Source organism: Apteryx mantelli, chromosome Z, assembly GCF_036417845.1.
Source record: "Apteryx mantelli isolate bAptMan1 chromosome Z, bAptMan1.hap1, whole genome shotgun sequence".
NCBI lineage: Eukaryota > Metazoa > Chordata > Aves > Apterygiformes > Apterygidae > Apteryx > Apteryx mantelli.
Window position 1 is genome coordinate 70,167,687 of NC_090020.1, and position 16,740 is coordinate 70,184,426.

Consider the following 16,740-nt stretch of genomic DNA (forward strand, 5'->3'; position numbering starts at 1 on the left):
TGTATTTTAAGGTTTCTTAAATACAGGACTGAACACATGCATATATTTAGCCAAGTGTCACCTGAGCCTTTTCATTTCCATCCACTCCATAGATCTGGATTTGGGGGACATCAGTCACTTTTTTTTCCCCATAATCTTGATTACTGTGAATGTCAATATTGTTTTACAAAACAAATGCAAAATAAAATCTGCACAGTTATCTGGCGTAGTATTTAATCATTATTTTGGAGAAAATAAATCACTGGTACTCACTAATTGGTATAAGCTATATTCTGACTGTAATGAGAAGACCTGCTGTTAGACAAATTAAGTGTCTATAATGAAGGGCAGCATATCCCTGGGTTTTCCATTTTGTGCACTAGTGATAATATATTGGAAGATAAAAGGATATGTTAAAAGGTTAGAAAAAAATAGTTAAAGATAGATGTATTTGATGTTTTCCAAAGCTTAAAAAGGAAAAGGAGACAGACGTACAGAAGTACATATTAAAGCAATCAAATTTTCATCATATGAAACAGCTTCTCTCTGTTTACTGTATTAGGAATGGTTAAATCAACACCGAACTGGGAAATAGTTCCCTTTCTGAAGACTGTGGTATCTCAAGAAAATTATTCATTAAATTTTCTTGAATTGATTGAAGTTATATAGTCCTTTGCTAAAGAAAAAAATCTCTCTCACATTACCTGTTGTAAAGCTGGGATCAGAGTACCCCAGTTTAAAGTTACAGTCCCTTCCTGTGACGTTTAGCTAGTGCCATTTTAGCTAGTTTGTGCTCAGTGGACAACTTCAGTAACTTGAAGGAAGAACCCACGAGTGCTGAGGGAGCTGGCAGGTGTTATTGCTAGGCCACTCTCAATCATCTTTCAAAAGACATGGAGAACAGGAGAGGTGCCTGAAGACTGGAAGAAAGCCAATGTCACCCCAGTCTTCAGAAAAGGCAAGAAGGAGGACCCAGGGAACTACAGGCCAGTCAGCCTCACCTGCATCCCTTGGAAAAGTGATGGAACAGCTCATCCTGGAGGCCATCTCCAAGCAAGTGAAGGATCAGAAGGTGATCAGAGTAGTCAGCATGGATTCACCAAGGGGAAATCATGCTTAATCAACTTGATAGCCTTCTGTGAGGGAATGCCTGGCTGGGTAGATGAGAGGAGAGCAGTGGATGTTGTCTACCTTGACTTCAGCAAGGCTTTTGACACTGTCTCCCATAACATCCTCATGGACAAGCTCAGGAAGTGTGGGCTAGATGAGTGGACAGTGAGGTGGATTGAGAACTGGCTGAATGGCAGAGCTCAGAGAGTTGTGCTCAGCGGTGCAGAGTCTAGTTGGAGGCCTGTAGCTAGCGGTGTCCCCCAGGGGTCAGTCCTGGGTCCAGTCTTGTTCAACTTCTTCACCAGTGACGTGGATGAAGGCACAGAGTGCACCCTCATCAAGTTTGCTGACGATACAAAACTGGGAGGAGTGGCGGATACACCAGAGGGCTGTGCTGCCATTCAGAGAGACCTGGACAGGCTGGAGAGGTGGGCGGAGAGGAACCTCATGAAGCTCAGCAAAGGCAAGTGCAGGGTCCTGCACCTGGGGAGGAATGACCCCATGCACCAGTACAGGTTGGGGGTTGACCTGCTGGAAGGCAGCTCTGCCGAGAAGGACCTGGGAGTGCTGGTGGACACCAAGTTAAGCATGAGGCAGCAATGTGCCCTTGTGGCCAAGAAGGCCAACGATATGCTGGGCTGCATCAGGAAGAGTGTCGCCAGCAGGTCGAGGGAGGTGATTCTCCCTCTCTACTCAGCCCTGGTGAGGCCACATCTGGAGTACTGCGTCCAGTTCTGGGCTCCCCAGTACAAGAGGGATGTGGCACTACTGGAGCAAGTCCAGCGAAGGGCTACAAAGATGATTAGGGGACTGGAGCATCTCTCTTCTGAGGAAAGGCTGAGAGAGCTTGGCCTGTTTAGCCTGGAGAAGAGAAGGCTGAGAGGGGATCTTATCAATGTGTACAAGTATCTGAAGGGAGGGTGTCGAGAGGATGGGACCAGACTCTTTTCAGTGGTGCCCAGTGACAGGACACGAGGCAACGGGCACAAACTGAAACACAGGCAGTTCCATCTTAACATGAGGAAAAACTTCCTCACTGTGAGGGTGACAGAGCACTGGAACAGGTTGCCCAGAGAGGTTGTGGAGTCTCCTTCTCTGGAGATATTCAAAACCCGCCTGGACGCGATCCTGTGCAACGTGCTCTAGGTGACCCTGCTTGAGCACAGGGAGGTTGGACTAGATGATCTCCAGAGGTCCCTTCCAACCTCAACCATTCCGTGATTCTGTGAACTATTGGTCTTAGCACCATGCCAAAGAGTTGCTGTTATGAAGACATAGTTTAGAAAAGCGGAGTAACCTAAACCTGGTAATTCTGGGAAATTTGCTCTGAAGAAATACAGAACTTGCTATAAAAAGGCATGAAAGCATGGGTGAATCAAATAAGCCATCATACGTCTAAGTTCTGTCCATAATACTTTAGTAACTTATTGTTTTCTATAAAATAAACAGAAGAAATCTAATCCACTGTCCTGTCTCTTAAAATATTCCCAAATGGGTTAGACTGACTGACCCAAACCTTTAAAGTGCTTTGATTTTCTGTCTTTCTTCTGCTCCTGAAAGTTGCCAGATGGTCCAAATAGTTGCTTGCCCATTTACACAGCAATGTGTACGCCTGCTACATGATGAAACAACAGTTCCCTGCTGAGAAACTGAAGCAATAGTCAGCTGTCCTCAGCTGGAAGGACACTCTTCATTATATCCTGTAATGTTGAATTTGTGACAGATGATGAGAAACCTGTTATAGCTTTGGAAAGGTACAAAGCTCTTAAGAAACTTCTGGGGCTCACAAATGCATAAAACTGCTAATTATTTTTATATTATTTTAATATGGAGAGCACTATATGACTAACATATTAGTTAACCAATTTTTTTGTTTTTACAGCAATTAATTGCTGCACCTAGTAAAGTGAACTTTTGCTTTAATTCTAGTCTTTGTGTCCTTGCAGAACAAAGCTGTGCATACAATATTAATTCACTGCATTAGTTAATATTCTACATGTTACTATATACCATCCTAAACTAAGAAACGTGTTCTGTGCAGATAAGTCTGGTATCCTTTAATGAACCAGCTAACTACTTATCCTAACTCTTTCCTATATCAGAACAATTTATCCATTTGTAGACACATTTTGTCTGCAAGGCAACTGTATATTTTTATTTCCTTTTTTTGAGTTTCTTTTCAATCTCTAATCAAATGTGAATGTGACATTGAAAGTTGAGTAATTACATTTGGAGTATAACTTATATGGGAAATGAACTGAGAGTTAATGGATAGATGCCACACTGTCAGCTAAGGTGTACTGCTTCCCAGAGAAAAAAAGTTTTTTCATAGATTTCCCACATCCCCAGTTGTTTTCTCTAAGAAAAAGATGTTTAGGGATCACACAGCAACAGGAGGAAAATTAACACCTACAATGGCATATGGTTATTCAAGAACTGTAAAATTCATCTCAGTTGGTACCAAAACTCTGGCCCTTATAAAGGGCCAGCTAATGCTAATTCTTCAAAGGTCATCATATGGGTTATGTCATTCATCCTCATGCAGGTTCTCCCAAATAAGTCTTCCTCAGGTCTGTCTTTCGGGTATGTAGAACTTCCTATCCAGAGTATTCTGTCACACTAATGCAGTAATAAAATGCAATCTATAGGTGTCCCATTTTACACAACAGAGATATGAACAGACTTCTTTGGAAATTCATGGAGTTCCAAAACCTCAGTCCAATGTTCCTGCAGAAATACTGCCATGTATGTGTGCAACTGATACGGTGTTGGTCAGTTCTGATTATTAGGCTAATAACCTTCTAAACAGGCTTAGCTTCAAACTTTCATCATTGCACTTATTACTTCAGTGTCTTTACAGCAGAATGTACTTGGAAATTGAGCCATTTTCCATATTCTTTTGAGAGCTACATTGTTCTGCAGAAAAGATCTGATGTCAGTAGAACATAAATTGTGATTTTCACATATAAATTAATTGCATTTGTATAAAATATGGACTGTAGGAACAAATGAATGCTTTTAGCATTGTTTAGTGCTTTCAAATAGGCATTTCTGATTAACACAGTGATTGACATTTGTTTTAGAATGTTCCAGAGAACAATTGTCCAAAGAGATTCTATAATTAAAACACGCATAGGAGTTGAATTACAGGTGCATTGCAGTCTCATACATAATTACTAATTGGAATTGAAGACATTCTTAGGTTTGGAAATGAAAGATAAAAGTGTTTGACACTTTCAAAGTGTCAGCATGAAGGCAATGCACCATGCCAACCACAGATGGGAATATTAGTGAGTAATATGCTACAGCCACTTTCTTTTTATGCTAGTAAAGAATGTTGTTTGTCCAAGCTGTTTGAAAATAGTTCATGGCCTTTGTGTTTCACTGCACACTCCTGTGCTATTGTTTGTATTTCCTAGTCCATTTAAATCAATTGAACATCAAGGAGAGTATAATTGTTGAGGGCACCTGCTGTATTTGATGCCATTAAGACTTGTTTTAAGTATATCTTGAATATTTTCATTACTCTGTTCTCTTCATAAAGTCTATTGTTTATTTATTTGTCAAAAAAAAAGATTTTGATATACTTAAAAGTACACAAGTGTTTGATGGGAACAAATATTTTGGAATTCTGTGTTCTTGCTGTCCAGTCCAAGTAAATGAGATTTTTTATATTATCTGTTTTATTATGCTTGAGAGTTTCTCCTAAGCAAATAGCTAATAAGATGACATGAACTCAAATGCAGAACATAACTAACAAACAAACACGTTAGCATTAAACCGTGCCAAACAAGCACAGAGTACAAATGATATCAGTGATATGTATATCAAAGCAATATAGATGATGTTTCAATGAATATAATAAAACTCAAATCCATCAAGAAACATTGCCAGAAATGCATTTCATGGATTTTCATCTTATGGTGACTGCATGGACTTTAAAATAGGTATTAGAAGCCTTCCTAAAAGATATTCTTCAAACAAAAGTTGTAGGTTGACATAGGATTCTCAGAACAGTGATTCTTTCAAGTCCTATTACTTGAAAAGAATAATGGAAGAGGAACAAAGGGGACAAAATAATGATATTTATTGCAGTAGCATCCACAGATTCCACTGTCCCGTGTTCAGATCCAGAATTGTTTCCTATGGCTTCCTTCCAGTCTTGTTGTTCCTGAAGTCATCTAAAATACAGTAATCCTAGAACAATAGTGATGAAACCAGTAGTTTCTGCATTGTTTTTTTGCATGCAACGTTTTTTAAACTCAAGTACTTTTATTTGCTAACTACAGCAGAAGACACCTTCATATGTCTTTATTATTGCCTGTGGCTCTTCTAAATGAAAAAAGCTGAAAATCAAGAGGTCATTATTAGTCACACAGATTTTCCAGCTAGTTATCCATAAATTCAACCATGAATTGTAAAACTTTATTCTGCATGAGATATAAAGAATGTCTTAGGAAATGGAGCAGACATTTGCTGCATTTAACTGCTTTCTTTGGGCAAAATGGTCTTTTCCCTATTGTAACTAGCATACAGTGCTTTAAATCAAAGGAGCAGGGGTCAGTCTGATTTGGGAATGGAGGAGGAAAGTACCGACTTCTGTTTGACCTGGCTGGTTCTTTACAGTAAACTGTCTGTAGCTCTTTCATGGGAATCAGGTTTTGTGGGTACAGTAGGTCAAGACTCTAATACTAGCTATTAGTCTTTATAACTTCTTCCCAAAGCTGTAGGAGTTTCTAAGTATATTGTATGTTAGTACCAGTCCCCCATTAATGTACTTTGGTTTATCCACTATTATTCAAGCATTTTATCCTCTGAGCCTTCAGAGCAGGATAGCTGCAGGAAATTATCAAACCTGCACTCTAGTATGCAAGGTAGGATGAAATTTATTCTTTTCTCATTGCAGCTGGAAGAACCTACACTTCTTGGGGAGATGAACGCATGTTAGATTATACATAAAATGCATATATGTTCCATGTAGCTTTCTTCAAAACTCATGGAAGCTAATAAGAATATTTCTTTAGATTTTGGAGGATTTTGGAACTGCAACTTTGGTATGCAAATTCTGCAAAGTTTTGACAAAGATACTTTCTGGATGAAATTCTTCAACAAAAAATATGAGACCAAAAATCATCAGGGTTCTTTAGATTCTATATTAATAAAAATGTATTTTGTTAAGAACATACAAAAAAGAAAGAACTATACTAACGCTTTACATTTGAAGTAAAGCCTGCAGAATTCCTTATTTTGCTAATTACAGATATTTGTATTTCCATGCTTCCTGGAGAATTACAGTTTCTGATAGATATACAGGCAGGATAGGAGACAGTTTCCTAGCCCACTCCTAGTACTTAAAGAGCTGTGACCAAACATGAACTCACTGCTCTTAGCCACTAGAACTGGGTAGGGAAACTATTTCCCACCCTGCCTGAGCCCTAGAAAGCTTGTATCTCAGTGTTTTCTCATTCCCAAACCTGAAAACGGGATTGACACAAACATTTCTTTTTGCATTTGACTTTTAAATTTTGTTTTGTAATATAATATAAAATAACTTAAATGTTTAAATAAAATACCCACTGTGATCCGGAAGAAAACATTTTATTTTACTTTTTAGGGAGTAAGGATGGATAGACAATTTGAACAAAGTTTCCAAATTGTTTTTAATTATGAAATCTCCTGCAAACAGCTTCACTTTTAGCTAACTGGAATATCTGATGAAATATATTTCTAACCAACTTTACCTTATGTAACATTGTGTTGAACATTGTTATTTTAGGCAATGCTAAACCTCACTTTTCTAATGTAAATTTTCATTGAAAAGAGAGGTGAAGGTGATGAAAATAATTCTGTATTTTAAAGGTTACATATCAGCAATTCTTTGAGTGTGTCAACTTTACAGACATGAGAGGACTAATGATTATATAACATATCTGAATACTGAGCACTTTAACTGGAAAACTCCCCTAAGAGGAATTCATGCGTCTCTCTCATTCCACTCTAAATGTTTTGTTATAAGCCTATGATATTGACTTTGGACATTATCCAGTAACTCTCTTCGTGTGGGTTCAAGAATCATCAACTGCAAGGCTGGGGGCAGGTTTGGGGGGACTCTGTGTATGGCCCTGGTAACCTGTGTTCCACCATGATGAATTCCAGTTGGAAGCACTTGCAGAGAAAGTCTACTAGGCTGGTCAAATTGGTCTTATCATCACAGAGGTTAAAGGGGTTGTGTTGTTTAACCAAATGAGAAAAAAAGTCTAAAATGTAAGCTTACTCTCCCAAAATACCTAGGGAATAAAAACCAAGGAGAGAAGGCACTTCCATGCTGAATATATTTTTTCTTAGAATAGTTCTTATATTCAAATATCATTATATGATGTATTAGATTAGTTTAGTAACTCTGGTGAACAATTAAAGGACTTGGTCTTTTATGTCAGCTGAATATTTCCAACAAAATCAAGAGAATCACTTGGGTTAATGGGGTCAGCAAACCATGTTTGACAGCTGATAGATTATTTCTTACAACTTAAAGAAAAAAAATTTTTTTCAAGTTTGATAAAAACTAGACTAGACTAGTCTCTAGACTGAGAAAAACTATAAGCAGATCTCTTAAAGTAGATTGGTTATTTTTTCAGAGTAGCAAAAATAGAATCAAACACCTTCGGAATTGCCCCGCAATGTTGCCTAAACAGCAATAAAAAAATTGCCTGCCGAGTACTGAATTATTATTTGTTAGCACTGAATCACTTCCTAGCTGTTATCTTTCACATGGTTCACTAACTTCTTTGTTTCCTGTGTGTGCTGAATTTTTGTCTCCCCAGAGATTTGCCTTTTGACCAAAGGCCGTCGAACTGCCAGTGTACGAGCTGACACATACTGTCGCCTGTACTCCCTCTCGGTGGACAACTTCAATGAGGTTCTGGAAGAGTACCCCATGATGAGAAGGGCCTTTGAAACAGTGGCAATTGATAGACTGGACAGGATAGGTATTATTTTTTTCTGTGACTGGAGTTCTTAAAACCTTTTTACCTTCTCTTTTCCTGAAGTTGAAAGATAAAATGCCCAGATTAAACCCTTCTTAAAAATTTCAGTTCTGTTACACTAAAGTAAAAGTTCTGTTGATCTATGAATAAGATGTGTCCAAAGAAGAAATTCTGCAAGAACACTTTTAAATAATATAAAACTTTGAATTTTAGAAAGCTCTCATACTCCTCAGATGTTTATTATTTTATACTCTCATAGACCTCAAAGGTTTATTTTTGTATACTTTAATAATGATTAACGCTATTTATTAATACTGTATATTTCTTTTGCTACTTCATAGAGTTTATGCAGTTTAGTGAGAAGTAGATGGCATTTTCCTACATAGTTTGCAGGTGGTGTCTGTAATGCTGGGAAGAGGTGATGTTTCTCAGCACTCACAAAAGCCATGTTTGTTGAAGTGAATTAATCCTTTGCAGCAGGGCTCTCATTTTCCTCACAACATGGGCACTGTTAGCATCGATGACTGCACACCGGAGCTACTCAGATCTGCTTGCAATCAGAAAAGCAGGCCAAAGATATCCAAGTGAACCACAGAATGGTATAGTGGATTATCAAAACAGGGTTTATAAAGTCTGCTTTTGTGCAGCCAGAGGTCCTGGATCTCTCTAACAGGACATACTAGATAAAATAAGTGAGCTTTGGTAGGCAGAACTGTACACTGGTCATAATTATTGATATTGGTTTTAAAATGCACCTATGCAGGAAAAATCATTCATCCTGTATGATGCTGATTCCTCAACTTCAAAAATAAATTTCAGTATGAGATTTTAGCAGCAGTTCCCCAACAGAGCAATGCAACACTACATGTATTAGCCTGAGCAACACCTCCTCACATGCATGTATACACAGAAGCATAGGTACATTAGTGTGGCAGCCAAAAGAATAAAATCATGGCAGATTTCATCTACACTGCTAATGGAGTGTGTTGTGATCCTCACTGCAAACTTAAGGATTTTCCCACATCACTCTCTTTCAATACAAATATGTTTGCAGTTTCTTCAAAGTGAATACATAAAGAATTGCACGACACTGCTATTGTGCTGTCTCTGCTAAGCAGAAAAAGTAGCTTTAGTAGAAAACATATTGGTGTTTTATTTAACATAGAAAGAATAAAGAAATCAAATATGTATATACAGATTTCTAATATTCAATAGATTTATGTCCGTATTTTGCAGATTGTGAACACTCAGTGCGCCAAGTTTTCTAATCAAGACTATTCAAACTCTTACAATTTGTCTGTCAAAACTCTCTGGAAATACAGACCAATCCTAAGAAATATGTACTTAAAAAATATTAGTAGTCCAGTCCAGTCTACTCTTGGAGGCAGTAATCCAATCTGAAGTGCTGTAGTTACAGTAAGAAATCTACCCAGGACAAAAAAATAAGATGTAAACTGTCTTATCTAAAAAAAAAAACGATTCAGTGGAACTGTATTCCTGTGCATTTGATGACACAGAAAAGTGTCTGCATCTTGCAGATACTGAGAGTCATCAAGTAAACACCATCCTTTGAGAAAACATCAGGATACAGCTTACAGCAATCTTTATTGTGCAGCCAGGTGTCACATTAGCAGTGAATTCATATTAGTTCACCAGCACTTAAAAGGATGATTTCCTGCAAGCTAGTGGTCATTGGTTACTAATGTCTAATAATTAGTTCCAGGGAATGTGCTAAATGGCAGATGTATTTATAACTTATGTGACAGCTTAGTGTGCAGAGAATTAGGACGGTTTTGTAATGAGAGAGAAAGATGTTACGCATGCAGAGCCTGGTTGCTTTTTCCACCCTGTTGTTCAGTAAATTACCATGGTTACATTTTCAGAATAATTGTAGTAATAGCAGTGCTCTATAAGTGAAGAGGCAGGGAAAGTTCAGGTATCTTTGAACAAAATGGTGTTATTAATGCATGCAGTTCTGGTGCAGAGAGAGCAGGAATGAGGTGTGCATAAAGGCCAGCGGGGGAGAGCTGCGTATGCAGCGCACAGTCCCCTGGCGAGGCTCAGCATCACTCTGCAGGGGGGAACGGGCTCTTCGATCCCAGACACCTGGGACGATTGGTGCCCCACAGCCTGCCCGAGCAAACTCATTGGGTTATGCTCTGTGCCCAGTGCTCAGCTTGGTGTTGTCCCAGGCATTTAAGCTGCTGACATACCCCTCAGTATAGGAGTTAAGATGCAAAATCACAGTGAGAATGTGCCCCTGTGTTTCAGACTTGCTCTTCTCTAACTGAGAACTTCTTGCTCTAACTCTTCTGCTTCTTTGTAAAGGGAAGAAGAATTCAATCCTCCTGCAGAAGTTCCAGAAAGATCTCAATACCGGCGTTTTCAACAATCAGGAGAACGAGATCTTGAAGCAGATAGTGAAGCACGACAGAGAGATGGTGCAGACTATCGCCCCGGTTAGCTTGCAGCAACTGCCAGCGCTGAATGCGAGCACCTCCGCCGCGGCATCGTCATCGCGCATCAGGACGCAGTCTCCTCCCGTTTATACCGCCACCAGCCTCTCCCATGGAAACCTGCACTCTCCCTCGCCGAGCACGCAGACACCCCAGCAAGCCGTCATCCTCTCGCCGTGCTCCTACACCACGGCCGTCTGCAGCCCCCCCGTACAGAGCCCGCTGGCAGGTCGAACTTTCCAGTACGCCTCCCCGACTGCTTCGCAGCTCTCCCTCATGCAACAGCAGCAGCAGCAGCAGCAGCAGCAGCCGCAGCAGCCGCCGCCGCCGCCCGGCTCATCACAGAAGAACGACGTCCACAGGAGCACGCAAGCCCTTCACAACACTAACCTGACGCGAGAGGTGCGGCCCCTCTCTGCCTCGCAGCCCTCGTTGCCCCACGAGATTTCCACCCTGATGGCGAGGCCTCACCCCACCGTGGGGGAGTCACTCGCCTCCCTGCCGCAGCCCGCGCCGGGCGCCGGCCTGCCCCCGGCCGCCCGCGGCACCGTGCCGCAGCGGGTCGCGCTCTTCCGGCAGATGTCGTCGGGAGCCATCCCGCCGAGCCGGGGCACCGCACCACCCGCGCCGCCCGCGCCGCCCGCGCCGCCCGCGCCGCCCAGGGATTCCTGCGCAGTGTCGAGCGCGGATCCCGAGGGGGACAAACCACGGTTTGCGTCAAACTTATGATCCCTGGTGACTGTGGAAAACAGACTTTGCAATAAACTGAGAATCATCCCAGGAACTGTTTTAGCCTGTTTCCTGATGTACCCCAGCAGTCTACTACGAAAAAAGTACTTTAGACAGCTTTGCCCTGCGTAACGAATGTAAAAATTATATATATATATATATATAAAATATATATATATCCAAAAAAAGGAGTTAAGAAAACCTATTTGAATTCATGTCTTCCTTTCTCATAACCATTAAAGAAGTCTAAATTCTGCTGTAATATTATTTATTTTTAATGTGTCAACTTTAAAATCAGTCTAACAGATTTCTCTATTTATGAAAAGGTTTCCTGTTTTCATGGGAAAATTGTCAACACAGTAACAAACTTCAAACAAGTACAAAAAACAAAAAAATCGATCTAACTAAAACAGCACTGACTGAGTAATATTCTGAAACCTTCATTCCTTCATTTATTCGTACACATTGTTAATAATTTCTTGTGAAGAATTCAGTTGTTATTTCCCATTGCATTTCATATTTTAGTGCTTTCCATTCGGGATTAGATTAAAAAATAAATGTATTGCAAACATCTGCAGTCAAAAGGCTGGCACTAGCACTCCTCTGGATAGATTGTAATCTCAAAACATGTAAACCATTCTGTTGTTTCAGAAAACTGGGTGGACTTCAGTCTTCACATTGCTAAAGACTTTTACAAAGACTATAAATAATTGCCATTGTAAATAACTTTTTAGACCCAAACAAAAATAGCTGCTGTGTGGTGTACCATTGCAAGGTCTTTGTTTAGGAATTTAGGTTCAGCTCTTCACTTCAAAATTTACAGTTTTAAAATTTGTTGAAGCTAAGTGCAACACAACTGTTAAATTGTAATGCAATGGCTTAAAACCTACAATGTTACTTTTACATGCAATGTTTTATGCAAAATTGTACACTTGATCCTGCAAACCGCTTGTACTTCACCAATACCATCACTTTTCTTCTCCTTGCCCTAAATAGCATCTGAAAATATTCCATGCATGCTTTGAAAAAAAAAAAAAGACTATAAAAATAGGTTCAGTCAGCCATTGTAGGAAAAGGCTTTATGGTATCTTTCTTAGAAAATAATAACTATTAGTTAATTGTGTCTACCTTACAATTCCTATAATGCTGACTTTGAATCTCTGGTTTAAGTCTAGAAGTGAGGTTTTTCATTTAAAGGATTATTTGTAAACCACAGCTTGATTTAGGCTTTCAGGTGCTTTCTGTGTCTTCACTGTAGTTTGGTAGTTGACTGTGGTGTTAATTTAAAAAAAAATAAATATAATATAGCATCAAAGTCTGTCTGGAAATGCACGATTTGCTCTGTGTATATTGTAATTAAATGGATGATATATCCTAAGGCATGTAGTGTCAAACATAGCCCATAGATATGAGGTTTATTATTTTTATGTCTTCAAAACAGAAGGGAAATGGTGATAGAAAGCAGGGTTAAAGCATACCATTTTGTGAACTTTTTATTTTGTTTGCTCAAATCTTCACATTATCTTATCCACAAAAGAAGTCCTTTCATAATCATTTGTGCCTGATTTGTCACATTAAATAGAGGTTGAAACTAAGCGTGTCATAATTTAACTCATTGAAAAATCAGCATTATGGCTATGATGCAAGCATTTATTCTGTTCTTTAACATCTGACTCATGCTAGGGAAATAATTGCAAGAGTTCTTCTTTTCCCATTAATGTTCAGTTTAATGATGCATGGAAAAATTAAATAACATCACGAACTACGTAATGCAGTGAATCCAGATGTACTTGAGAGCCAAGTAAATATTCTAAAGCTAACAGAGCTTGAACCCATGCTGCCTGTTATGCCTTTTACTAAAGTGGTACATCAAATAAAAATTTAAAAAAATATTTCACCAGTTTTTGCTTACTCCCACTCACCAGTAGAAATCAATGTAATTAACCCATTAACATGCTGCTGCCATTAATCTGAGTGGCCCAGAGTAGTATATGAGGAAGCAATTGTTTAAAAATGTTCAGAACATTATGGATACGCTGCAAGACCATTTATTTATCAGTAAAATACCCCTTATTTTGTTTTAATACTAACAAATTCTGTCAGTTAATTAAGATCATATTCTGATCTTTCAAACTGTTTAAGGTTTACATTTGATAAGAGTAATGGGGTTAGTAGCGAAATATTTTTATATATATTTTTATTTTATTTTAAGCACTATAAAGAAATATTAACTCACATGGTCTTTCAGTGAAACCATAAATAATTTTTAATGACTTTGTAATAGAGTGGACAATATCTAGGATTTGTATGTTAATTCAACAAAAATGGTACAGGGTATAAAATTATATACGTATATATATATATATATGTATGTATGAATGTATATATACTTAGATTAAGAAACAAATGACTCACATTCCTGTAATATAAAGGTCCATTGCTAGTTTCAGAACTGACTTATTTTCTCTGTACATAAGTAAGCCCATAAGTATGGAATCTCACATCTGTACAGGATGAAATGTATTAATGAAAAAGGCTGGATCTTACTGCTGCTGGGAAGACTATAGATCTGATTCTTACAATAACTGTATGATCAGGGATGAGTTAGATTTTTTCTTTTGTCTTTGCTCAAAGCCATAAATAAATATATATAAAAGATTATTAATAAATTGAAGAAAATATATAAAAAATAAAACCATGAATATTTTTTGGTTCCAATATGTTTATAACTGAGCAGGTTTTGCCTTACCATGAAAGAAGAACTGTTTGCTTTTGTCTTTTCACTGTTCTTAGGCCCAAATTTATATGCACTAGGTATGGGGAGGTGGGGAGAAAACTGCCAGAGTAATTATGTGCACCATAGGAAAAATAAGGCTTAGCGAATTTGAAGATACTACCTGATATACTCAGGTAATTCCTAAGCAATATTTCCTCTGTAGATTAGAGGAATTCATTGTGCTAAAAAACATTATCTTCACAAAGCTCAGAATTAATCCACTATCACTGAACTGTAATATTTCATGAATACAAGTATTAGAAATTAGAGTTCACTTATATATAAAATTTAAAATATGCTGGTGGAGAATCCCAAGTAGTTGTTGGTGTAACTTATGAGAACTGTATTTTGTCATATTTTCATCAACACTTATCTCACTATATGTGCCAATCCCAAGTGATATACCTCTGAAATGTATAATGTCTACGATTTATTTCAAGGGAACATTTGTGTGGAATAAGTGTTCATTAATGGCACTTTAGGTCATTGTAAATGAAAAAGCTTAATCCATTCAAAACAATAGTAAGTGTTTTTGCATTAACTTCATTAGGAGCAATATATTAAATAATCCTTCATTGATAAACTGTGATTTTAAGCAAGCATGAATAGTTGCATTTTCAAATTGTAACCTGAAGTGTATTGTGATATAAATCCAATCCAACTGCAGTCAATGAAATGATTTCCAAAAGGATGAGGATTTTACTGGCAACTTCTTCACTAGCAGCAAAATCCTATCCTCCATTCTACCATTGCACAGGTATTGGAATAGATAACAGGATATACTTTGCTGTTTTGGTCCAGTTGTATTATTTCATACATATTTGTGTTCAGAATCAAAAAGTAGCAGGCTTGTTTTCAAACAATATTTCATACCACTATATATGAAATGTATGATACATATATATACATATGCACCAATGCATATATAGAAACATGTCTGTTATATGTTTTTAATATCTATTTCTACCTCAGCTGAGCTGCACTTTAATTTTGATTAGGCAATGGCAGCAGAGCTGGAACCAATGTGAGTTTTATTTTAAACAGAAAATTTTTATGTCTTGATGCCTGTCATTAAAAGTTAAGCTTAATATTTCTTTTTCTAAATTTACTCGCATGAGTTCTTGCACTGACTTCAATATGTGTATCCATGTGAGTTTTTTCTTATTCATAGGTACCATTCAGTATAACATGGTGACATTGTTCAGTGAAGAAAAATGTTTTGCTTTATAAATAAGATCTTGGATTTTTAAACAACTGCATCTCAACTGCTCTGGAATATGCGGTCGTTTTAATAATTTCTACTGTTCCACCTCTGTTCACACAAAAAATGTTTCAATATAGGAACAGAAATTGTTTTTTCTTATGGGTCTAAGCTATAAGCATAATCTGGTACATTCTAGGACACCTTATGACAATTTGATGCGCACAGTTTCTTTGTTTAGCAGATTTGCCTGCCCTTGCTTTTTTTTGAGCAAGGAAGAGTAAGAGTATTAAAATTTTCCTAGACCATATGCTTTGAAGAATATGTTTTGTAAATCTCCTTAGTCTATACTTTTTTACCAGCAATCAGCACCCAGCACTCCTTTGCGTATTTAGTACTTTGATTGGTGTGATGGGTCATACAGTCAGATGGTATAATTTCTGGCCCATGATTGCATTTCCCTCACTTCTGTGAATGCAAGCAATATCTTTAAGAACTTATGGTAGCACTGGAATTTTCAGATCAAGTAAGGGAACATAAGAAAGAGAAACACAGTGGTAGTAGATAAGCAGGGTATCTAGCTTCCTGAAGTGACTTTAAATCAATCTGTGTACATTATATATTTTAAAATACTGCTATGCACATGTGACCCAGTTTAAACAAATTACATGTTTTAGGAATGAAAACCACATTTACCAACTCCATTAGATGATCTAACATGTACACTGTGACTCAGATGGTCCTTGGCCTGTGATCTGAAAGTCTCCAGTTCATATATGAACTGAAACTAAATTTTGCCCCACCCTTGAAATAGTCCAAGATATAGGATGTTCTTTTACCTACTTGCAGATGATACTGTTTTTCTTACTATTCTCCAGTTTTACATATCAGATTTGCAGTATGGTTCCCCCTAAGCTCCACATTGAAGACAGCAGGCAGTGCTAAGGTAGTTCTTGCTGAAAGGACAGTGGCAAAACTGCAGAGAAAAGGTACAGAAGATGCCAAATGCCAAGTCTACAGTCATTCTTCAAATTAGCCTGTACATGAAAGGGAAACAGGTACTTGTACCATCTTTCCCAGAACTCTCCAGGACCCTACAAAGATCCTGATACTGAACCATGGTGCTCAGCAACCCAAGGTCCAAGCAAAAACATCTTCAATGTTGGCTGCTTCTGGACCCCGCAGTTACTAAAAAGTTTATATGGCCATAGGCAATAATTCCCATAGCATTAGCTAGGAATCTCATCTGTCTTATATTTAATGACTACTCTGCTCTTTGTAGGTTCCATACTGTGCTTGTCAACACAAAATCTGAGACCTCCACTGAGCAATACAGCAGACCATAACCATTGTTCATGGATTTACTTTCACCTTTTCTTTACAGAACTAAATGTATGCAATTGTGTCCTGTTTTATTGGTATGGTGTAGGAGTTCTAAAGTAAGGAACAGACAATCTTCAACTTTCCTGCCAAAAACTCCAATGTATCAGCAATAAGTGTAGACTT

General features: G+C 38.1%; 1 protein-coding gene across 1 annotated transcript in view; it reads left to right on the forward strand.

The window, feature by feature from the left end:
- Positions 1–12,486, forward strand: part of HCN1 (hyperpolarization activated cyclic nucleotide gated potassium channel 1) — a 216,191-nt gene extending 203,705 nt beyond the window's left edge. The window contains exons 7-8 of the mRNA XM_067315589.1: positions 7,911–8,075; positions 10,401–12,486. Of these exons, the coding sequence (XP_067171690.1) occupies positions 7,911–8,075; positions 10,401–11,257 (1,022 nt within the window). The 3' untranslated portion in view covers positions 11,258–12,486. The remainder of the gene's footprint in view (positions 1–7,910; positions 8,076–10,400) is intronic.
- Positions 12,487–16,740: the final 4,254 nt, after the last annotated feature.